Consider the following 24,823-nt stretch of genomic DNA (forward strand, 5'->3'; position numbering starts at 1 on the left):
CTACATATAGTCAAAGGGTGACACCACTTGTCAAATCTTTCAACTCCTTCTGCAACAGCATCATTAGCTACCAGGCCCACCCACCCACTGTTAATGAGCCCTTCAGTGTTACCAGTGCTTCTCCCTCTCAAGTCCCTATTGCCTGAAACATGTTAGAATAAAAGCACAGTACAATGATGCAGATTGGTTTGCTTTACTCGCATTTTCACTTTCAGTCTCATTTCTGATGTGCATGGAATTACTGAAAAATTAAAGACCGACTTATATAAAAATGCCCATATCAACTTTTGAGGGAATCAATGTTGGCTCACAGTGCTGCTTTAAATTATATCATGGCAATATTGCTTTTACTTTAAATGAAAAATTGTAATTGTTTGAAAAGGCTCCTTTTTTTTCCCCCCTCTTGCACAAATATTATCTGATGGCTGTAAATGTTGTTTGAGATATTCCTCCTGAGTGGAGAAAACGGCGTTTGTTTGTAGTAATTGCATTTCTGAGCGTTTGTTCTGCCACTTTTCAATATGGGCTAAGTCAATTGGAACTTATGATTTTCATTGCTTTGCAGACGAAAGTGCTATGTAAATTGATCTGGGATGTGTTCAGAGGAAATAGTGCGGAGGTCTGGAAATTGAGAAGGTTATTACTTATTAGTTTACAGTTCATTTAGAATGGCAGCCAAGGGGGGAGTGTTCTTGTCACATTGTATTTCATGGGACATTCCTTTCAAGTGATATTTCAGTTATTGGTAGATACTGATGGGCTCAATCATTCTTTGGCTTTTTTTAGTTCTGGATAGTGTGTGAAAGGGTTAGAACTCCTGTCTCATATTTATTGTTGTTTCTGACTTTGATAATTGGATTCAGGGCTGGGACAAGGGGTGGGCAGCAGGGAAGGCTGCCCGGGGCACCGTGGTATCATGTGAGGATGGGAGGCACCATGAGGAGATTGAGGGGGGAAGGGCATTTGTGTTGAAAGGAGGAATTCGGGGGGCAGCAAGGGGTAAGAATTATTCTTAGGGGGTAAGCATGCAGATTAGTGCCCAAATTTGTTTTTTTGGGGGGGAGTTGGCATATATTTCGGGGGGGGGCACAGTCTGGTATGTTCACCTTGGGCTCTAGGTGACCTTGTCCCAGCACTGGGTAGATTCACTCATTTTATTTGCCCCAGTGACCACTGTCAAGTTTTTTATAGCAATCTATGTCCCTGCTACATAGCTTAACCCCCCTTTTCTGTCCTTTTGACCCTTGTCACCATTATATGGGAAATCCAAAATTGTACAGTTGTCACCAGAACAACACTCAGTCTAATCTGTGTTGGAGCATAAAAAGCAAAGGATACTTTAAGGGCAGGTATGTCTGAGGGCAGCACATTTCCTCCTTTAGGCCCTGTTTACACCTGAGCATTTTTGAGCTCTTAAAACGCTCATCTCTGAAGTGTCAAAATGTCCAACAAGCAAAATCCCATTCATTTCAAATGGCCTCTGTTCACTTATGAGCGTTTTGTTGCCTGAAACAAAATGCCTGAAGTTCAAAAAAGTACACAAGCTTCTTTTTTGGCAGATTACCAGCTTTTAGTCAGATGTAAATACCTGCCTCCAAACACCTGCGAAAAATGCCTGAAAAACTTAAAAAAAAAAAAAAACCTGCCTGAAAACGATACGTTTAAATGTGAATGTAAGGGTAACCACTTACCGCAAACTGACGTAGATCTACGTCGGCAGACTTTGCGGTGTTATACCAGGATGATGCCTCTAGCTAGAGGCACCATCCCGGTACTGTGGCTTACAGCCGACGGTCAGCTTTCCGTCAGTAACGATCGATGCGGCTCGGGAGCCACTCGATTGTTACCCGGGTGAGCCGTGACTTTAAACGGGCCTCCTGTCCGACCGGGAGACCTGAGCACCCAGCCGACACGTCCGCCGGCTGGATGGAGTCCCGATCAAAGCTGGAAACGGCTTCGATCGGGTCTCCGATGACGTAACCCGGAGGCAGCGTCCATGACGTCACTTCCGGGTTACTCTGCTGCAAAAGGCGGCAAATTTAAAAAACGGCTGTATGCAAAAACGCCGTTTTCTGCATTTGCATACATGTCACAAGGGATGTTTACATTGCTTGTGACAGCAATAAAAGTGATCAGATTTTTTTTTTTAAAAAAAACCTGTAATAAAGTTAAAAAAAAAAATAAAATAAATAGGAAAAAAAAAAAAGATTTTAGCCGCCCCCGTCACCGTTAGCTCGCGCACGAAAAAGAAAACGTATACGGAAGTCGAGCCGCGAATGAAATCGCTGTTCAAACCACACATGTGAGGTATTGCCGCGATCGCCAGAGCGTGAGCAATAATTTAAAAAAAAGAGATACACTCTAACTCTAAACTGGTAACCGTTAAAAAAATTTAAAGCGTCGCCTATTGAGATCTCTATTTACCGTAGTTTGTCGCCATCCCACGGGTGTGTGCAATTTTAAACAGTAACATGTTGGGTATCTATTTACTCAGTGTGACATCATCTTTCACAATATACAAAAAAATGGGCCAACTTTACTGTTTAGTATTTTTTAAATGCAGTGAAATGTGATTTTTTCAAATTTTTTCCAAAAAAATGGCGTTTTAAAGACCGCTGCGCAAATACCGCGTGACAAAAAATATTGCAATGACTGACATTTTATTCCCCAGAGTCTTTGCTAAAAAAATATATATAATGTTTGGGGGTTCTAAGTAGTTTTCTAGGAAAAAATACTGATTTTATCTTGTAAACAAAAAGTGTCCGAAATAGGGCTGGGGCTTAAGTGGTTAAGGTGCAGGGACACACCAGAAGACTAGTGAAGCACAATGGAAGAAGGCATTCAGTCTGTCCCCACACCAATTTCAGAATGATAAACAAAAATGGATGCCACCCCAATTTAAAAAAAAAAAAACTCTTCGTAATGGGTAACAGCGGGAGAAAACTCCTGTTGCCTATGAAAGTGGACTATAGCAGCACGATACCGGAGGCAATACATGAAAATAAAAAATATGTTTTTAATATGTGTTTATGCAAATGTGTTGTGTAAATGTGTATGTATTTATATCATTAAAGAACATTCAATTTTTAATTTGGTGTATTGCCTCCCGTACTGTGCCGCTATAGTCCACTTTTTTAGGCAACGGGAGTTTTCTACCACTGTTACCTATTTCTTGTTTCTAGATTACTAGGAGAAGGCATTTATAGTCTCCTCTGTTTTCTATATCTTTGTTGTGAAGTGTTTGTACAAGGCAAATGTACTACTTTCCTACAGAAACCAAACTGAAGGTATCCCAGAAAGGAAGAAGAGTCTGTGTGTGCTCCCGTTGTGGTCCTCTAAAAAGTGTGCCACATCCATTATTGGAAAGCAAAAATTGTGGTTCCCCTAGGGTGGGACTTTATAGGCACGACAAAATGTTGATACCAAAAAGGTTGTATTAAAATGCTATAATTTATTAACATATACAAAAAAGGAAGACAATTATATCACATTTAAAACATGAGCAAGCATAAGTGACATGTGCAGAATTTAGGAACTCAACCATCCAATCCAAAGTCAGTGCCCGACGCGTTTTGAGGTCAAACACCTCTTCATCAGGGGTAACTCTGGAAAGAAAGGAAGAAGAGGACATATCAACTTGTTTTCTGGCTGTGTTTTTGAAATTTCAATCTCTTGCATAACACCAAGCACTTCTGCTATCTGGCACTTATATTGTGTTGAATAGCATGCCATTTTCTGTGGTTCCCTCCCACTAACTACTACTTTAATGCAGAATACAGTAATAGGGTAGGGGTTGAAGGGAAGAGCCACAATGGACAGCCCTGAACTCTGCAAAAAAGCAATGTTTCAACACACTACCTGCCAGATAAGTGAGTATTTATCTTCTTCTTTTGTAGGCTACAGCTTTTTATTTTCATGAGGAAGCAACAGGTTGCACTTCTAACAAAACTTATTTTACTCACCCTACCTGGTACTATTCTAAAGGCTCAGTCAGAGGCTAGCTGCTTGCTTACATCAGTTATACAGCTGCAGACTACTTTGATGTTTACAGCCTGTATGGTCCTAATCCTCTTTAGTATTGGCTCTACTTGTACAGTCCTCATAAACTATAGGACCATGTCCTGAGACTGGAGATCCTCAAGGTATGGTTCTATATAAGTCTATAATGGCTCAATATGGTAATGCAAACGGTTGAAAAGGATGACTGCTGGAGAAGCTGTAAACATCAGAACAGGCTGAGTTAAGCGGTTATGATATATTTATGTGCTTATGGATAGACAGTAAATACCAGGTTCCATCTTGCAACTGAATTCCCTCCAAACTCATATTTACAAGTCCCTCAAAGTAGGAAACACGGTCATATATGCCAACTGTCCCAGAGGTGCCAGCACAGTTCTTAATATAGGTGCTCTGTCCAGATGAGTTACTGAGCATATGCAAGGTGTGGGTTATGGCTGCAAATGGACAGATTCCTCATAATTACGATGGGACTGCCTTGAAATTGGAAGTGATCTGAGCTGGACCTCCCTGAAAGCAGGAGTGATCTGGAAAGAGATGCCCATCCAGGGGAAAAGTGAATATTTTATTTTTATTTCAGGTACTTATATAGCGCTGTCAATTTACACAGCGCTTTACATATACATTACACATTCACATCAGTCCCTGCCCTCAAGGAGCATACAATCTAAGGTCCCTAACTCACATTCATACATACATAGTAGGGCCAATTTTTTTAGTGTCTTTGAAAAGCCTGCCCTTGAACCCCCTATACCCTGCCAGTGCTCCCTTGCAGCTCCTGTCTCCGTTGCACCCACTATTTCAATCCCTAGTGTCCACTTGTGTTGAACACTAAGAGAAGCAGTGACATCACTTTGTTAGTCATGTGACAGTGCCCAAGCTTCACAATTGGCAGGTAGATTGTGCACTGCCTTGTAGGAGGAGGACACATGCCATGTAGGAGAAGGACCCCCATACCCAGAAACACCAGGTATTGGTACAGCAGAGGCAGTATCAGCGGAGGGGGGGAATATTAGGGGTTTGGGGTGGGGTCGGGAATGTCTTAGAGAGACATTCTCAGTTTGCCCTAAATGGACAAGGTAACAGTGTTTCTTTATCATAGATTAGTCAGGAGGGCTAGAGACTATGGGTTAATGTTGGTTTGTGTAGGAGTGATAATGGGAGGGCATGGGGTTTGGTCAAGGATATCAGTTGAATAATAAAAAATCATAGGCTTGGGTAAGAATGTGAAAGTTACATTTTCATACTGGCTTGGTCTGATTTATTAATGTCCTAAAATTGACTCCTGTAGCACAGTGTCCTCATTGGCTTTTAGAGTTCAAGTTTTTGAACGGTGTATATCTACAATGCATAAAGGGACCTGCTTCTGGCACTCCTGCCACAGTGTCTCTTAACACACTGTTAACATTAACGCCTCAGCTGCGAGGCCCCATGAAAACTAATGAAGCCTGACGCGTAGGGAGTGAAAGGTCAGCGCCTGAACTTCCGCTGCGCTTGTGCTGTTTTGTTGTATGCCGCAGTGTTAACAAAAGGTGGAAGACTCGTCTTGCTGTGCCCGCCACACATTCTACACAAGAGCCAATTCCCTTCTGCTCTGTATTAACCCTGGGAATAGGTCAGTATTACACCTCAGCGATTCCACATCAGGAGACAGGCGACATTTCATGTTGCCGTAGAGAAAGAGAATAGGGATTTCCAATAATGTATACTGCTTTCCAAACTACCAGGAGTGTTTTCACATCACTGGCATAGGTTCATTAATGTCAGAGCATGTATTTATTTTATAGTGCCTGGACTGGCTGGCAGCCATTTTGTTCAGAAGGTGCCACTTCTGTACCTCATTTTGATCTTTATTTAGCATTTTTATGTTTTTTTAATTACAACCTTGAAGTTGTGCTTTTCTTAAAGAGGGCTCTGTTAGCGGAAGAAGGGGGCATACCACTAAAGTGCAGGTGTCTAACTGCAGCATCCACCTAAAGCAGCCTTTCTCAACCCTTTTACCACAGAGGAACCCTTGAAATAATTTCAGGTCTCAAGGAACCCATGCTAAAAATTACAGTATGTCACAAAAGTGAGTACACCCCTCACATTTTTTGTAAATATTTTATATCTTTTCATGTGACAACACTGAAGAAATTACACTTTGCTACAATGTAAAGTAGTGAGTGTACAGCTTGTATAACATACATTTGTGTACATTTGTTGTCCCCCTCAAAATAACTCAGCACACAGCCATTAATGTCTAAACCGCTGGCAACAAAAGTGAGTACACCCTTAAGTGAAAATGTCAAAATTGGGCCCAATTAGCCATTTTCCTTGCTGTCATGTGACGCGTTCATGTTACAAGGTCTCAGGTGTGTTAAATTTGGTGTTATCGCTCTCACTCTCTCATACTGGTCATTGGAAGTTCAACATGGCACCTCATGGCAAAATAACTCTTTGAGGATCTGAATGGCTGTCTTCCCAGAAGGAAGCCTCTTCTAAAGATGATGCACTAGAAAGCTCACAAACAGTTTGCTGAAGACAAGCAGACTAAGGACACGGATTACTGGAACCATGTCCTGTGGTCTGATGAGACCAAGATAAATTTGGTTATCATTTGGTATTTGGTTTAGATGGTGTCAAGCGTGTGTGGTGGCAACCAGGTGAGGAGTACAAAGACAAGTGTGTCTTGCCTACATTCAAGCATGATGATGGGAGTTTCATGGTCTGGGGCTGCATGAATGCTGCCGGCACTGGGGTCCTACAGTTCATTGAGGGAACCATGAATGCCAACATGTACTGTGACATACTGAAGCAAAGCATGATCCCCTCCCTTAGCAGACTGGGACGCAGGGCAGTATTCCAACATGATAACAATCCCCAAACACACCTCCAAGACGACCACTGCCTTGCTAAAGCAGCTGAGGGTAAAGATAATGGACTGGCCAAGCATGTCTCATAACCTAAACTCTATTGAGCATCTGTGGGGCATGGAAGGTGGAGAAGTGCAAGGTCTCTAACATCCACCAGCTCTGTGATGTCGTCATGGAGGAGTGGAAGAGGACTCCAGTGGCAACCTGTGAAGCTCTGGTGAACTCCATGGCCAAGAGGGTTAAGGCAGTGCTGGAAAAATGGTGGCCACACAAAATATTGACACTTTGGGCCCAATTTGTACATTTCCACTTAGGGGTGTACTCACTTTTGTTGCCTGTGGTTTAGACATTAATGGCTGTGTTGAGTTATTTTGAGAGGACAGCAAATTTACACTGTTATACAAGCTGTACACTCACTACTTTACATTGTAGCAAACTATCATTTCTTCAGTGTTGTTACATGAAAAGATATAATAAAATATTTACAAAAATATGAGGGGTGTACTCACTTTTGTGAGATACTGTATGTCTAGAGCTCATGGTTTGTTATCAACATAGGTTTCTTAGAGATATAATAATTCTAAAGAAAACAATATGGCATACCTAGAGTAATTGAAACTCATTGTAGATCATTTTAACAGTAAAATGCTTTAAATACTTCCAATACAGGGCACTTTCACCCCCTTCCTGCCCAGGCCAATTTTCAGCTTTTAGCGCTGTTGCATTTTGAATGACAATTGCGCGGTCATGCAACACTGTACTTAAACCAAATTTATGTCATTTTTTCCCACAAATAGAGCTTTCTTTTGGTGGTATCTGATCACCGCAAGGTTTTTTCTTTTTTGCTACACAAATAAAAAAAGACCGAAACGTTTGAAAAAAAAAAAAAAAAAGTTTTTTTTGTTTAGGTTATAAAATGTTGTAAATAGATACGTTTTCTCCTGCACTGATGAGCACTGATGAGGCCGCACTGACAGGCACTGAAAGGGTGGCACTGATGATGAGGCACTAATATGCAGCACTGATGGGCACTGATAGGCGGCACTGATATGCAGCACTGATGGGCACTGATATGTGGCACTGATAGGTAGCACTGATATGCAGCATTGGTGGGCACTGATAGGCGGCACTGATGGGCACTGATAGACAACACTGATGAGTACTGATAGGTGGCACTGATAGGCACTGATGGGCACTGATAGGCAGCACTGATGGGCACTGATAGGCGGCACTGATAGGTGGTGCTGATTGGCAGCACTGATGGGCAATAATGGACACTGGTGGGTGGCACTGATAGATGGCAATGATGGGCAGCACTGATGAGGAGGGCACTGAAAGGGTCCCTGAGCCCTGATTGGCATCCCTGATGACCATGGGTGGGCATCCCTGGTGGCCATGGGTGGGCAATCCCTGGTGGCTCTTGGTGGCTCTGAAGTGGTTAAATTAAAAAAATAAATACATAAAAAAAAAGAAAAAAACAATATTTTTCAGTTATAATAATAAAATATTTATCAGGAATTATCACAAAATGAATAACTGTGGTCACTGGAGAAGGTCTTTCTTACATCAGTGGTCACTGAGAAGAAGGTGCCTTACAGGTATCTTAAAAGATTAATGATGACATGCTACTGACTCTGCCAAGTGATGTTGGCCCCAGAACTATGCAAGCAAAGAAGCAGGAGGAAGGTCAGTCTGCCATGGCTTAAGGAACCCCTAGAAACCTTTTGAGGAACCCTAAGGTTTCATGGAATGCTGGCTGAGAATGGCTCACCTAAACTCTCCTGCCATGGCTGAATCTTACATCATTCTGACAGGCAAAGCTTCAGAACTTCCTGAGCGCTTACTTGCACCTTCCTGCCTCCTGCTTATTCCTGTTGACCAATGAGGCTTTCCATCAAAGTGATGGGCTATTAGGGACATGTGAGGCTTATCAGCAATGTCTAAGAACTGTGCCTGTCAGGCATATACTTACAAAGGATGATAATATATTGCAAATGATGATATTCCATTAAAAAAAACAAACAAAAAAAAAACCATTAACCTCCTCCACCCGCACCTTGAGGCCAGCTTTAAAGTAAATCCCAAGGAAACTGATAATTACACCTTTTGAAATACTTTTTCTGTTTTAAATTGTTTTCCCTATCACAGAATTAGTAATTCCGTTAAGCCAGTCTTGTCATTTACACACTGCTGCCACATTACATAGACAGGAAGATGACTGTTTTCTGGTTCAGCTTAATTTATCACAGTACGGCTCACTGGACAGAACAGACAATGCTAATTATTGATCCAGTGAACGAGTGGTGACACCGGATGCTGAAGAACTAAACCAAGAAATTAGGGTCTTTTCCTGCCTAGAGAAAAGACAAAAGAAAAAGGGGCGCACCGACCTAGTGCATCACCACTAAAACCATTTATTAAAATATTAGAAAGTATACAATATACTCACAAGGCAGGTGTGATAATACACACATCAACATTGCATATACAATCGCCAAGGTCCCATACGTAGCCGAATGGCATGCAGAGTGCCGCATGGGGCTGCTGTGGCTGGGGTGACGCGTTTCAGGGGCGAACCCCCTTTCTCAGAGCCAGAAAAGTTGCTGCACTTTTCCTGCCTAAATTGGCTGCACAAAAAAACAAAGCCTTTAATATGAATCATTTTTAAAGAACTTTCCCTAGAGATCGACTTTATTTGAATATATTGCAGGTTAGCATTCTCTTTTAACATGTAAGTTTGCTGGCAGTTTTTATTCCAACTTGTGTTCCCTTTAAATGTATGTAAAATTACTGTATATAGTTATAGCTTTTGTGACAAGTGATTTCTTTTTGCTTTTTCAGGAACCTTACCCTACGAATATAAGATAGTGATTGCAGGGAATCATGAACTGACTTTTGATAAAGAATTCATGGCGGATCTTGTTAAACAGGATTACTACCGCTTCCCCTCGGTTTCCAAATTGAAACCTGAAGACTTTGATAATGTGCAATCACTCCTCACTAACAGTATTTACTTGCAAGATTCAGAGGTCACTGTGAAAGGATTCAGAATATATGGTGCGCCATGGTGAGTAAATACTTGATGATTTGACTTTTTATTCTTTTTTTTAATCCGTATTGGAGAGAACTATTTACATTTCATTACTCAGTATGTTTAGTATGTCACACAGTTAACTAATTCAAGGGTTCTCTTACGGTGACAAAGTATATTGTATTGTGAACATGCACTTTCCCTTGGCTGAGATTTACCTATAAGTAAGCCTATAATAAGGCTTACATATAGGTACAGTAAATATATCCTAAACGTACATCATTTAGGAGATATTTACTTGTGAAGCCACCGGTGACATAAATGGCGCATGCGCTCTGAAGGAACGGCATGCCCGTGCTGTCCCTTCAGAGCCCTGTGCTGTGTACAGCGACTGGGAGTGATGTCATCGCGGCTCCTCAATACAAAGGACCTGAGCCAGTGAACCCGGAAGGAAGACTGTGTGAAGATGGAATTTGGGCTTTATACATATTTTTTGACTTGGTGTCCCTTCAACCCACCCCCTACCCTACTGGTTTATCCCTACACAGGTTACAATCTGAAACTGGGATCATTGCAGCAAGATCAAAACTATCCAGTCATAATCATGATAGACCTATGGATTTGGATTTTTAGTTTCTCAATTTTTTTTCAATTAATTTAGAATACTCTTTGAAAATATATTGGATGAAAGTAGAACTTTATTTGTAGATCTAATGTTTCCATTTTGCAATTAATGACAAGTTTGCATTTAGTGATAAATACGTTTAAGAACGTTTTTTTAGTTTCTATGGGCCAAATTATCTTGGAACACTAAAGAGTAGATTTATAAAGCTGTAAACGTGACTTTTAAGAAACAATCTCTGGTGGGGAATCACTGGGGGAGATTTACTAAATCTGAAGCACTAGGAATGTGGTGCATTTGTGCATGGTAGCTAAACAGCTTTTAACGTCAGCTTGTTCAAATAAGGTGATTGAAAAAGTCTCTCTTTTTTTTGTTTAAACAAACATGTTATACTTACCTCCTCTGTGCAGTGGTTTTGCACAGAGCAGCTCAGATCCTCTTCTTCTCTGATCCCTCTTCGCTTCTCCTGGTCCCTCCCTCCTGTCGAGTGTCCCCACAGCAAGCAGCTTGCTATGGGGGCACCTGAGCCGAGCTGCAGCTTCGTGTGTCCATTCAGACATGCAGCTGTGGTTCAGCCCCGCCCCCTCTCTCGCCTGATTGGCTTACTGACTTTGATTGACAATGGCATGGCAGCTGTGTCTCAGCCAATCAGGAGGAAGAGTCCCAGACAGCCGAGGGACTCGTGGACATCGATAGATAGAGGTGGAAGCTGATTGGTTTCCATGTAGAGCTGCACCAGATTTTGCACACTCCAATTTTAATAAATAATCCCACTGCCGTTTAAACGCACGTTTTTTACCGTGATTTTACCACGATTTTACCACAATTTTTACCGCAATTTTACCGCGATTTTTACCGCGATTTACAGGCGTTTTTTGTGCAGGCGTTTTTTGATTGAATAGATATCAATGGAAAACGCCTGTAATCTGCCCAAAAAGAAGCTCATGTACTTTTTTGAGCGTTGGGCGTTTTGTATACAGCGTCAAAACGCTCAGATGTGAAAAGGGGCCATTGAAATGAATAGGATTTGTCTTGTTGGGCATTTTGAGAGCTGATCCTAGAGCAGTAAAACTCCCCAAAAACGCCCCAAAACGCCTAGATGTGAACGGAGCCTTAAGAATCGCCTGCAGAGATTGTTTACTAAATGTCAGATTCACTACTTTATACATATATGCTAAAGTGTTTGAAGGTACAGTACACCCACCAGCCAATCAGCAATTTTCTTTTTAAAGGCATTGATTGAGTGGCATGTCCATACAAAATAGAAAAAGAAGGCCTGTTTTCATTGGAGAACCCTTCTCTACATAGTACCACATTAAGATGTTTTATCCAGGAGACTCATGTTGGGGGGTGCAGGGATAATCTCTGCTGATCTACCAGTCTGCATGCCAAAAACAAAAGTTGGACAGCTGGTATCAGCACATCTGGCTGATATTCTTCCTCATCAAATAGAATAAGCAATAAACATTTTGTAATCAAGAGGAATATTCCATTGTAACACGATAGAAAATATTATGGTTACCTCTATCAAGTATTGAGTTCATTGGGACACCTCCATAGCATATGAATTAGATTCCCCAAACAGATAAATGTACATTCACTCATTGTGACCTTTAAGACACTATTGTCACAGCACACATATATGTATTAAAAATAAGTTCACTTTTTGTTAATACAAAATTAAAAAATTAGGAACATAAGTACGGCATACAACATTACAGTTGTCCTGAGTGATATAAATGGTATGATGTGTCTTCATTCACCCAACGCGTTTCAGATAAACATGTCTCCTTCCTCAGGGGTACGTAGACTATCACATCTCTATAATACAATTGGAGAAATGTCATGCATTGTATATAATAACACATGTTTGCTTCTATACAGTCATATTCTTAAATATTTACTTACAATTGAATGGACAGTGGTGAGCATAAAGGAGGGGGGACAAGGGGCCCAATTTGGACATTTTCACTTAGGGGTGTACTCACTTTTGTTGCCAGCGGTTTAGACTTTGATGGCTGTGTGTTGAATTATTTTGAGGGGACAGCAAATATACACTGTTATTCAAGCTGTACACTCACTACTTTACATTGCAGCAAAGTGTAATTTCTTCAGTGTTGTCACATGAAAGTATTATAAAATATTTAAAAAAATTAGGGGTGTACTCACTTTTGGGAGATACTGTGTGTGTGTGTGTGTGTATATATATATATATATATATACATATATATATATATATAAATATATACACACAGCTAGTCTGTATGTCCAGATATCAAAATGGAAACCAAGAAGGGACGAGAGCCAGCAAAACAGTCTAACCCGTGAGTGTGTTGGAAGTGTGCAACTTAAAATATATATAGAAAATATCTCAAAATAGTGTTGTCTGGAGAGTACCAGAATACCAGGAAACCATGGGCCTCAAGAGCATACAGTAAAACCTACAAGAAAATATACAGATGGAAAAATGTAATATAAAACGTATACCAAACATGATTAAGTTGTAAATAAGCCATGTCTTGGATGTATATAAAAAACAGTAAGTATCCATAGGGGATGTAGGAGTGCTTAAGTAACTAATTCAAATAAGTAACCCAAAAGGAACAAAGCCATCCAGACTGGCTTGTTGGAAGTTAGAAGCCCCATTAAGGGATCCAAAAATTAAATTGCAAGGCCATCAAAAGGTCTTGTCTGGCACAAAGTTATAGTGGTATCTTCGACTGCACTGGGTGGTTGGGAAGGGCAGGATACTACATTGCCTATCAGGCTAAAAGCCTTAAAAAATTCTCCTGGCATAGATCTCCCCAAATCCCACGCACATTTCAGACAATTCAATGTATCCTGCATACCTCGTTGAAAGGCTTAAGGAGTTTCCAGTAAGCATGATTTAAAATAAAAGAGATTCATCTTTGAGAAGGGGTTAATGATACTTGAGGTAGTAGAGACAAAGCAGCCCCCCACTGGGTTGATAGACTTTTTTGCACTTGCTTGTTCCTTTGCCACTAATTTATTTATATTTAATCTCATGTTTTTACGTTTTACCAATGCTGATATATTCAATTATTATTATTTTTTATAATAATCTTATTGGGTTAATCCTGAGTATTGTGAAGTGCTTCCATATATGCATGTGTACCAGTTGAATCACATAATTGGAATACAGACATCTTACATGAAAGGTTACTACCTTTTAGCTCTGTGGGTTTTGCACAGAAATGTTTTTTTGTTTGTTATTAAGTCGTATTTTATTGAGCAAAATAGTTTTTGTGTTGGCTGTTGACTTTTATCAGCTCTTTCATGATGCAGTATGTGTTTACTTCAAAGCTCCCGTATTGATCTTTGTGGTCTGTTCAAGAAATGTTTGCATGTTTAGAATGTATTAACACTTTCTAGTAACAGGCAGCTAAAGTTCTACGCTTGGGTGTATGTCAAAGTTTATTTTTTTGAGTTTGTTTGGTTTTTAAAGGCTTTCCCTTTTCTCAGAGAAGTATTTCATGATGAAGGACTAAAGCCATCCATAGCAACGCATTAGCGCTTGTTGACTTAGCACCTCCACAAATCAGATTTTTTTATTTCAATCCATTTACTAAGTGGTAAAGCAAAAGATGTACTGGAAAACTTTAGGTGTTCGAAACATTTGGCTACATACATAAGTCTGTGGTTCCTTTTAGTGCCTTATCTTTAGGGCCTTGTCTTAGAGAATTTTCATGGCAGTAGTGGTTCAACTCCAACTAAAGTCGCACAAATTCTCATAATCATACCTCTACTTTCCTGTTATAGCAGCTAGGTATCATATGTAAATATGTTTCAATGGGCTCGATTTACAAAGCGGTATGTTTCCCCTTTAAAAATGCGGTAAAATACAGTTTAGCGTTTTTTATGAAGTCTTGCGTGTTTTAGTAGTGAAAATGTGGTAATTCAACGTCTAGCACTAGCCAGCATATTTGTTAACATTAATAAAAAGGCGCTGTTAAAGAGCAGACGCTGTCCATGTCCTTAACCAGTAAAAAACATGGTTGTTAAGGAGCAGCTGGGTGCTGTGTCCTTAACAACCGATGACTTATCAGCTGTCAGCGGGGTTCCCCGCTGAAAGTAAAAAAGAAATAAACAATTGCCCGCAATAAAAAAAAAAATGAAAAAACAGACATAGGTACACCCCCCCCCCCACCCCTCCCCATTCCATATCCTCCCAGATCCGTACCAGGCCCTTAGGGTCTGGTGTGGATTTTGAAGAGAACCCCACGCTAAAATTTAAAAAAATAAAGTGGCGTGCCCCCCCCCCCCAAATCCATACCAGAACACTTATCTGAGCATGCAGCCCATCAGGTCAAGGAAAGGGAGGGGACGAGCAAGCACCCCCCCCCCATCCTGAATCATACCAGGCCACATGCCCTCAACATGAGGGGAGTGCTTTGGGGGGAGCTGCACAAACACTACACGCCTGGATTACTATTTAATTTCTGCATGCATTTAATTATTTATTTATTTCTGTTAATGCTTTTTCATGCAGTATTTACTGAGCTTTTTCAGTGTTCCTTGGTAAATACTGCTGTGCGGTCACGTGATCTCCCTCTGCTGGCTGGCTGACGTCAGAGGGGAATCTCAGCCTCTCCCACTGTTCTCCTTAGAAAGCGGATGGAGGTCATGTGACCGCACAGCGGCACTATAAAAGAAGGTATTTAGGATTACAATTGTAAAAAAACTGACACAGTACTTTAGATCTTACTACAACAGGGGGGATGCCAGTTATTTAGAAATCTAACTTTACAACCACTTTAAATCTATATAATTGGGAAAGTAAAACCCTGTATATCAAACCAATCTTCTATCACACCAAAAGCTAGTTTACTCAACTCTGCCCACTTGAACATCAGAAAGATAGGACTATAGCTGGATTTTCGCTAAAACCCTGTACTTTTGGTTTCAAAATCTGATATGTTCTGAGAGAACAGGGTGATTCGATGATTAGGCGGTTGCCTATGTGTGAAAACAATTTCACTTCTGTTTGTTTGGAGCTAGAAGTGCACATTTGTTGTGGTCATGTGCACTGCTTTATGAACACTACACATCTCATAGTCCAGTGATGGTGAACCTTGGCACCCCAGATGTTTTGGACCTATATTTCCCATGATGCTCATGCATTCTGCAGTTTAGTTGAGCATCATGGGAAATGTAGTTCCAAAACATCTGGGGTGCCAAGGTTCACCATCACTGTCATAGTCCATAGACCCTAGTCCATCGCAGGAGAGAGCAAAAGAGGTTGGCTACTTTCCTACATACTGTACAGTGGTAAAATGGAGAATGGATGTAGCCACCCTCTAACAGGAAGTCACATCACAGCAGCAAAAAATAAAAAAGGAATTTGGAGATTTGCAGGAGGCTGAGAACAAAACAAATGACTTTATTTTTTTAGTTAAGATTATATACTTGAATAGATTTTTCTTTAAACCAGACTCACTGTAAGGCCTAGCTACTCAATTGATCTATAACTTTTGTGTTGTTGCTTGAAATGTACATCTCATCGTAGTCCAAGGCAAGTTCTTCCATATGTTGAATCGGGGAGTACAGTAGTTCCAGAATTTTAATGAAGGTTTCCCAACCTGAGTCATCCTTTTGTGGAAAGGTTTTAAAATATCTGCTTCTACTGAACCAAACTACCCAAGCATTTTCCTAGATATTTATTCTTCAAGTTGGTCCCATCGGCATTTCCCCGCAGGAGCATAATAAATGTGTACAAACTGGGTTTAATTATAGGAAAGTGCTGAAATTGTACAGGGAGTTACACGTGTTTCAGTGTAAAGGTCACTGTGACCAAATTGCTTTTTATAAATGTCATGTTACTTTCTTGGTTTGCAGCCAGGTATGCAAATCTTGTAGGGATTTGATGGCAGACACACCTGCCCTGGAGATACATTGGGTTTTACCCTGAAATGCTTCTATAATTTAATGACTGTTGTAATGTAGTATGAATGGCTTAATTGGAGGTACTTGGTGAAACAATGCAGAAAGAAATAGTGTTCGGTAACTGGTGGCAGCCAAACAGAATTCATCTTTCAGCCGCACAGCATGAAAAGTATGATAATATTAGAGGTTGAAAGTAAAGGCTCGTACACACTATAAGAAAATCGGGCAAGAATTTTCATCCAAAGAATTTTCGTACAATGTTTGTATAGTGTGTACACAACTTTCTATAGCCGCTTCCGACCTTCTGAACGAAAATTTCCTAAGGGACAAGCTCCAAAATTCTTTCTCGTATGGGAACAGAACGAACGATTTTATCTTAATGTGTACCGTTTTCATATGATTTTCGTACGAGAAAAATTAGAAAGCAAGGAGTGCTTATGATCAGAAACAAATAAATAAAACGCCTTTGTCGTACGAGAATTTTCATACACATTTTCGTTCCAATTTGCTGTGAAACAACAAGGAAAATCAGACAATCATTTGCCCGATTTTCTTATAGTGTGTACTCCACTTAAGAGCCGGTTCACACTACCACGACCAGAAAGTCGCCCCGTGACTTGAAGAGACTTGTTTAGAGACTTGTTTAGAGACTTGTTTAGAGACTTGGAAGAGACTTGTAAGAGACTTGTGCACTACTTTGAAGAGACAGGCGACTTTGTCTGTGGGGAATGCCTGGCTAATCTCTTTCTTCTTCCTGGAAAGTCTGATAACAAGTCGTGTCAATTTAGATAAGGAGGCGACTCCCATTGAAGTATATGGGACAGTCGGATCCCAGGTCGCCTCAAAGTAGTACAGGACCCTTTTCTGAAGTCGGAGCGACTTCAGTAGTGCCAATTAAGACGGCACTAATTGATTAACATTGCTTTTGTTATGTCAAGCGACCTGGGGCTACACAAGTCGCCTCACAAGTCGTGCTAGTGTGAATGGGCTCTAACTGTAGATTATTGCTCACTATTGCTTTTTTGTACTGTGATGTTAAAGCATATCTATGGTCAAATTGTAAAATCTTATAATAATTTCCACATTGAATTTTTATTATTTATGGCCTACTTCTATTAATCTGAACAATCTTAAAGTTTGTAAACTGAAGATCCCCACACATTTAATTCCTTGAATTCTGTGACACATATCCAATATGTCCTGTGAGAAGGCACTACTGTGTCACACATTTCACAGAGCCTGCCTTATCAACTACAGAGGTGCTGGGGAGGAGTTTCAGGAGGCAGAGTCAGTACAGGAATCACTGCTTGCAGGCAGCAAGGTACCATGGGGTATGTAGTCCTTAGAAGTTGAAAGTAAACAGCAGAGCATGCAGGGAATCCAGGAAGTTCTGGGAAGAGCCAACAGACAGTCAGCACTCACAACATGAAAGGAGATTTTTCAAGTACTTTTTTCAATTGGATTTGCAAAAAGAACTATTGTTTGTGTTGCTATAACAATCCTGATGTTATAAAATGAAGGTGTATGCTGTGGCCATATATTTTTTAAAATATGGCAACTCCTAAACTCTGCTAAAAGCCTATATGTACATTGACACATAGGGGTTGATTTACTAAATGCAAATAGACTGTGCACTTTGCAAAGTGCAGTTGCACTAGAGCTTAGTAAATGAAGTAAAGCTCCACTTTGCGAAAAGTACTCAATCACATGCAAGGAAAAAAAAAACAGTATTTTTGCTTGGACATGATTGGATGATGGGAGGCAGCAGAGTTTCTCATAATTTACTAAGCCCTGGAGCAACTGCACTTGCAGAGTGATCAGACTATTTACCTTTAGTAAATCAACCCCATAGGCTTTTATGGAGTTAAGTTTAGGAGTTTTGGCAAAAAAAACGCCAAAAGCTTTTAAACTCAAGTTTAGGAGCTGCTAGTGTATATGAAGCCTAAAAAAAACTTGTCAGAAGTGATTCCTGCTGATAATAGAGGAACAAAGCAGCAGACAGAAATTACACTTAGGGCTTGATTTAGTAAAGGCATAGACTGTGCACTTTGCAAAGTGCAGTTGACCTCTGCAAGAGCAGTTGCTCCAGAGCTTAGTAAATGAGGTAAGACTTCACTTTGCAAAGAGTACCCAATCACGTGCAAGGAAAATAAAAATCTGCATTTTTGCTTGCCCATGATTGGATGATGGAAGTCAGTTTCTGCTCATTTACTACGCTCTGGAGCAACTGCACTTGCAGAGTGTAACTGCACTTTTCAAATTGCACAGTCTTTTTACCTTTAGTAAATCAACCCCATAGTTCTCCTAACCACTTGCTGGCCGCTCACTGACCTGGCACTGCGGCAAAGTGGCTCGTTATCGTCCAGCGACGTAGACCTACGTCGCTGGACTCCTCCCCTTCCCGGTGGCACGTGTGCGCCGCCGGAGGCTCGCTCCCGCTGTATTCATACACAGCGGGAGTCGGGCCAGGGGAGGAGAGGCAGTGATCACTGCGGCTCTTCCCCGATCGTCGGGGATCGAGTGAGGAAATCCGCCCGCTTGTGTAAACTCCTATGTGACAGGCAGGGACAGATTACAGGATTTAGCATAGCTGAACCTGCGATCTGTGCCTGTGTCACACAGTCCACTCCCCCCACACACGTCAGTAAGCACCAGGCATACATTTAACCCCTTGATCACCAATAAAGTTAGCCCCTTCCCTGCCAGTGTCATTATTACAGTAACAGTGCATATGTATAGCACTGATTACTGTAGTAATGTCACTGGTACCCCAAAAGTGTAAAAAATGTCAGTTAGGGGTCCGATCTGTCCGCCGCTATTTCGCAGTCCCGCAAAAAAAAATTGCAGATCGCCACCATTACTAGTAAAAAAAACAATACAAATGACATGAATCTTTCCCGTAGTTAGTAGCTGCGATAACTTGCGCAAACCAATCAAAATACGCTTATTGCGATTTGTTTTACCAAAAAAATGTAGCAGAAAACAAAAGGGCCTAAAATGTTAAAAAATTTAGATTTTTACATTTTTTGGGGAATCTCATATAAAAAAATGTGAAAAATATTGTTATTTTTTCAAAATTGTCGCTATTTTTTTGTTTATAGCGCAAAAAGTAAAAATTGCACAGGTGATCAAATACCACCAAAAGAAAGCTCTATTTGTGGGGGAAAAAAGGACATAAATTTAATTTGGGTACAGTGTCGCACGACTGTGTAATTGTCCGTTAAAGTAATGCAGTGCCGAATCACAAAATATGGCCTGGTCAGGAATGGGGTAAAGTCTTCCGGTCTTAAAGCGGTTAAAAATACGCTCATTGGGAAATTTTTTTGTCAAAGACATGTAGCTAAATACATTTTGGCCTAAATATATGACAAATATTGAATATATTGGATATTTTTTAACTGTCAAAGTAGAAAATGTCAATTTTTTCGCAAAATGTTTGCATTTTTTTATTAATATCGCAAAACATGAAAAGCGCAGAGGTGATCAAATACCACCAAAAGAAATCTCTGTTTCTGGGAAAAAAAGGACGTCAATTTTGTTTGGGTACGGCGTTGCATGACCGCGCAATTGTCAGTTAAATTCGCGCAGTGCCAAGTTGCAAAAAGTGGCCTGGACGTAAAGCAGGAAAATCCTCCGGTGGTAAAGTGGTTAATTAAGACAAGTACACACTATAGAGGGATATGATTTGTTCATATTTCATGTTTGGGGTTTACAACCCCTTTTAACTCTCTTAAAACTGGTAACCCGTAAAGGCTTTAATGCATCACCTTTGGAAGTTTTAAGTACCAAAGTTTGTTGTCATTTCACGGGCCTGCACAATTTTAAAGCGTGACATGTTGGGGAACTATTTACTCAATCTAACATCATCTTTTATATTTTACCAGACAGATGGGTATTATACTAGATTTATGTGCACTAAAATTAATTAAAGCATATTTTTCCCAAATAATTTGCATTTGAAAAACGGCATAAAAAATGCAACAACCACCATTTTTTTCCAGGGCCTTTGCTTTCAGAAAATATATAATGTTTGGGGTTCTAAGTAATCATCTAGTAAAAAAAAAAAGATGCAGATTTTTTACATGTGAGAAGTGTCAGAATTGGCTTGGACAGCAAATGATTACATTTTGAATACTACTATAGAATCCCAATAAAACAGTAATAGACCAGTAGGACTGCCATTCATTGTTTCAGCTTCTTTGAAAAATTCTCAGTACTGCTGGGACCTTAAAGAATGGAGTTCATGGACAGTACTCAATTGTTTGCTGCAAGTGCACGAATATGGCTACAGTCATCTCAAGCAGACCAAAATCAGACATTTTCAGTGTAGTTGTCATTGTTCTGTATATAGCGGAGCACTTCTTGTCAAAGTCTCTGTTGTCACTTGTAGGTAGGCAGTGCGCACAGTCTCATTGAATTATTGGCATATACCATCCAAATGCTTTTAAGGCATTTCAGCGTAATTCTTAAATAGCTCATCGAAGTCATTGAAGACTGGGGCAAGCATAATGGGTTTTGGTAATTCAACATACATTTTGCTATGTGAGTGAGTGGCTAAAAGCCCTCTGAGTGCTCTGGAATGTTAGTTTTTCTCATTGCGAATCCCCTCTGATGGAAACTCCTCTCTGAGCTTGCTGAAAAGCTGTGTCGTTTTTTCAGGTTAATTTGGGTGAAGCTGTAGTGCTTAAAGTAAACCAGAGCTAACTTTAGAAATTGCAAACCCACGGTGATGGCGTTTAGCTGGCACACTGAATTGCCTGCTGTTAGGCCTCTTGCACTCTGCTACCTAGAAATGCGGTGTTTTTAGGCATATAGGCATTTTTTAAAATTATTGATATCAATGCAGACCATTGTTTTTATGTGCGCGTAAACATGCGCTGTGTATAGATAAGTGAAAAAAATTAACAACAACGGAAATGTGCATTACAGGTCAGTATTTTATGTGTGCAGAATGTTAATTTCAAAGATTAGAATCACATTCTGGGGGCTAGAATTTATTTTATGCTTGTATGCACAAAATAAATGTAAGACATTGTGCAAGGAATACTGATGTTCAAGCATCAGTACCATATTCAAGTACCCTTACAATAACATATTAGTCTCCCCCCCCCCCCCCCCACACAATTTTCTGCTGGTACTTTCGGGCATGGGACACATGTACATACCCCTATCTCACAAGATACAATGCCTGAGCAGCCAATCATCAGGCCTGAGCACTGTGCAGTAGAGGGCTCGGCTACTTTATTGAAATGCAGTGCTCCCTCTATTGGGTGGGCTATATACACTATTTTACCAAGAAAAGTACTGGGGTGCCTGCCTTTACACGCACATAAACTTTAATGGTAGCCCAGTCTTAGTCCATAGGGTTCAATGTTGAGTTGGCCCAACCTTTGCAGCTATAACAGCTTTAACTCTTCTGGAAAGGCTGTCCACAAGGTTTAGGAGTGTGTCTATGAGAATGTTTGACCATTCTTCCAGAAGCACATTTGTGAGGCCAGGCACTGATGTTGGAGAGATGGCCTGGCTCGCAGTCTGTTCTCTAATTCATCCCAAAAGGTGTTCTATCTGGTTGAGGTCAGGACTCTGTGCAGGCCAGTCAAGTCCTTCCACCTTAAACTCCTTCATCCATGACTTTATGGACCTTGCTTTGTGCACTGGTCCAAATTATTTGGTTGAGGGGGGATTATGGTGTGGGGTTGTTTTTCAACGGTTATGCTTGGCCCCTTTGTTCCAGTGAAGGGACCTCTTAAGGCATCAGCATACCAAGACATTTTGGACAATTTCATGCTGCCAACTTTGTGGGGACAGTTTGGGGATGACCCCTTCCTGTTCCAACATGACTGCGCACCAGTGCACAAAGCAAGGTCCATAAAGACATGGATGAGTGAGTTTGGGGTGGAGGAACTTGACTGGCCGGCACAGAGTCCTGACCTTAAAGCGGTTGTAAACCCTATAAAAAAAAAAAATAAAAAAAAAAAACCTGCAAGACAAAGGCATAATGAGCTAGTATGCATCGCATACTAGCCCATTATGTGTAACTTACCTTAAAACGAAGCCCCGACACGGACCCCCGGACATCGATGCGGGCGCTGCCATGATCCCTCGTCGTCTCTTCCGGGTTCGGCGGCTCCGGCGCGCTGATTGGCCGGAAGAGACGGCTCCGGCGCGCTGATTGGCCGGAGCCGTGTTGACGTCACTCCCGCGCATGCGCGCGGGAGTGATTTTTCCGGCAAGCTCCCGGCAACTTAATTGAAGGTCCCCCCGGACCTTCAGAGCGCATGCGCTGCTCGCGCGAGCGGCTGCATGCACTGTAAATATCTCCTAAACCGTGCCGGTTTAGGAGATATTAATTGTACCTACAGGTAAGCCTTATTATAGGCTTACCTGTAGGTAAAAGTGAAAAAAGCGGGATACTACCGCTTTAACCCGATAGAATACCTTTGGGATGAACTAGAGCGTAGACTGCCAACTTAATATTGAACCCTACGGACTAAGACTGGGATGCCATTCATTAATTAAAGTTAATGTGGGTGTAAAGGCAGGTGTCCCAATACTTTTGGTAATAAAGTGTATATTATATACCATACTATAATAAATATGTAAAAACAAACATATTAAAGGTGCAAAAGAATGCAGTAAAATGTAACTATATATCTCTATATAATATATTAATATAATATATAATATGTAACTATATTTATCTGTTAAGAAAAAAAAACAATGCTCTCTCTCTTTCTTTACATGAAAACAGCAGGAATTTTTATTTCTTTTTTTTTTTTTTGCAAAGTCATAGCCCACTGTGTTCTGATGAAACGGTTTTATCACCATGTCCTTTCTCAAACCAATTTCAGAATGGGAAAGTCTGCCTTTATTAAGACAAACCTGGTACAATCTACGGTCTACTACACAAGGCCTGATTCCCGGGCGGCAGCGGCCCGTGTGTACTTGAGTTGGTCCGACAGAAGGCGGCTGTTCGGCTGGCTTCCGTTGAAGGGGCATGAACGAAAAAGGTCTGCCGACCAACTTCCGATTAGCGCTCTCAGCCAATGGCTAAAAGTGCTGACTGGAGCGTTCTGGCCATCCCCCTGTCAGAAAACGATAGCACAGCTGGGGGAGATCACTGTACTAACTTCGGATAGTTAGTACAGCGGCTCCTCCTGAACTGTCAGGTTTTTTTCATTCAGCCCTGTTGGGTTGAACGAAAAAAAAAAACTACTAATGTGTATTGGCTTTAGTGGTGTAATGAGAAAAGCTTCAGTGCCTCCCTCTTCTTAGAAGGGGATAGGGTTTAGGGGGATACTTAGACTCTGGCAACTTCCGGAAAAACAATGTGCCAATAACACAAGCAGGGGATTGGATTTTTAGGAAATTTCTGTGTACTGAACACAAAAAAGTGTCTGTATAATGGGGTAACCAAATTAGAATTAGGCAGAAAATAAAGATGAAAAAAAATATAGAGCAGATACAGATTAAAATGTATAAAAGAAAGTAATTTTTACCATCAATAAATTACAAAAAAAAAAAATGTTTTTATAGATAAAGAAATTATTTTCACCAATATTTTTTATTATTAGGCAAATGCTAAAATCAAAACCGGTTTGAACCAGAAGAGCAGGCCTGTCCTAAAAAAATAACTGGTACTGTAGTGCAAACTGGAAAATAAGTATATGCAACTGTATTGTTACAAGTGCCCTATAATGGCACAATGGGGTTAATTTACTAAAACTGGAGAGAGCAAAATCTGGTGCAGCTGTGCACGGTAGCCAATCAGCTTCTAACTTTAGCTTGTTCAATTCAGCTTTGACAAAAAAAACATAGATACAAACGTTTAGATACACTAACAAACTGCAGCTGAACTCCAGCCTTATAAGCAGGTACAGCAAACAGTTTTGTTTCTTTTGGGGTTTTATCATAATTTATTATTTAAATACATGAAAGCTGACCATTGTAAGTAGAGATGCACCGAAATTTCATGGGGGAAAACATATCGGCCGAAAATTATGTTTTCAGCATTTGGAATTGTAGGCCACACTCCCGCATAATCTCACTTAACTTAACTAGAATAATAACACTGACCCCAGTTTTGGCAAAGAAAAGGCCGCGGCACTCTTTATTGGTTTAAATAAATAAATTAAATCATAACAATTACTTTGAATAGTTAAATCATTCAATTCAATTGAATCATCAATTACTTGCTTGTAAAAACACTCAAACTGAAATAAGTGTGCGGCCGCAGGCCGGTATTTGTGGGAGGAGCTAGCGGGCTATATAGCGCCGCCCCTCCGCTATGCCGGCCTGCTGCTGCGCTGAACGTCATTCGGCTGGTCAGGTGTCTTTTGGTGGTCACCTGACGTCGGCCGGATATCGCGGGATCGTGGACCGGACTTCCGGGCA

The 24,823-nt window shown here is 40.7% G+C and overlaps 1 protein-coding gene across 2 annotated transcripts in view; it reads left to right on the forward strand.

Moving 5' to 3' along the window:
• MPPED2 (metallophosphoesterase domain containing 2) overlaps positions 1 to 24,823 on the forward strand; it is a 301,933-nt gene that overhangs the window by 143,224 nt on the left and 133,886 nt on the right. For both annotated transcript variants that reach the window (XM_082270164.1, XM_082270163.1), the window contains exon 4: positions 9,714 to 9,939. In XM_082270164.1, coding sequence (XP_082126290.1) covers positions 9,714 to 9,939 — 226 coding nt within the window. The remainder of the gene's footprint in view (positions 1 to 9,713; positions 9,940 to 24,823) is intronic.

This window comes from Pelophylax lessonae, assembly GCF_965119305.1.
Source record: "Pelophylax lessonae genome assembly, chromosome: 10".
Lineage (NCBI taxonomy): Eukaryota > Metazoa > Chordata > Amphibia > Anura > Ranidae > Pelophylax > Pelophylax lessonae.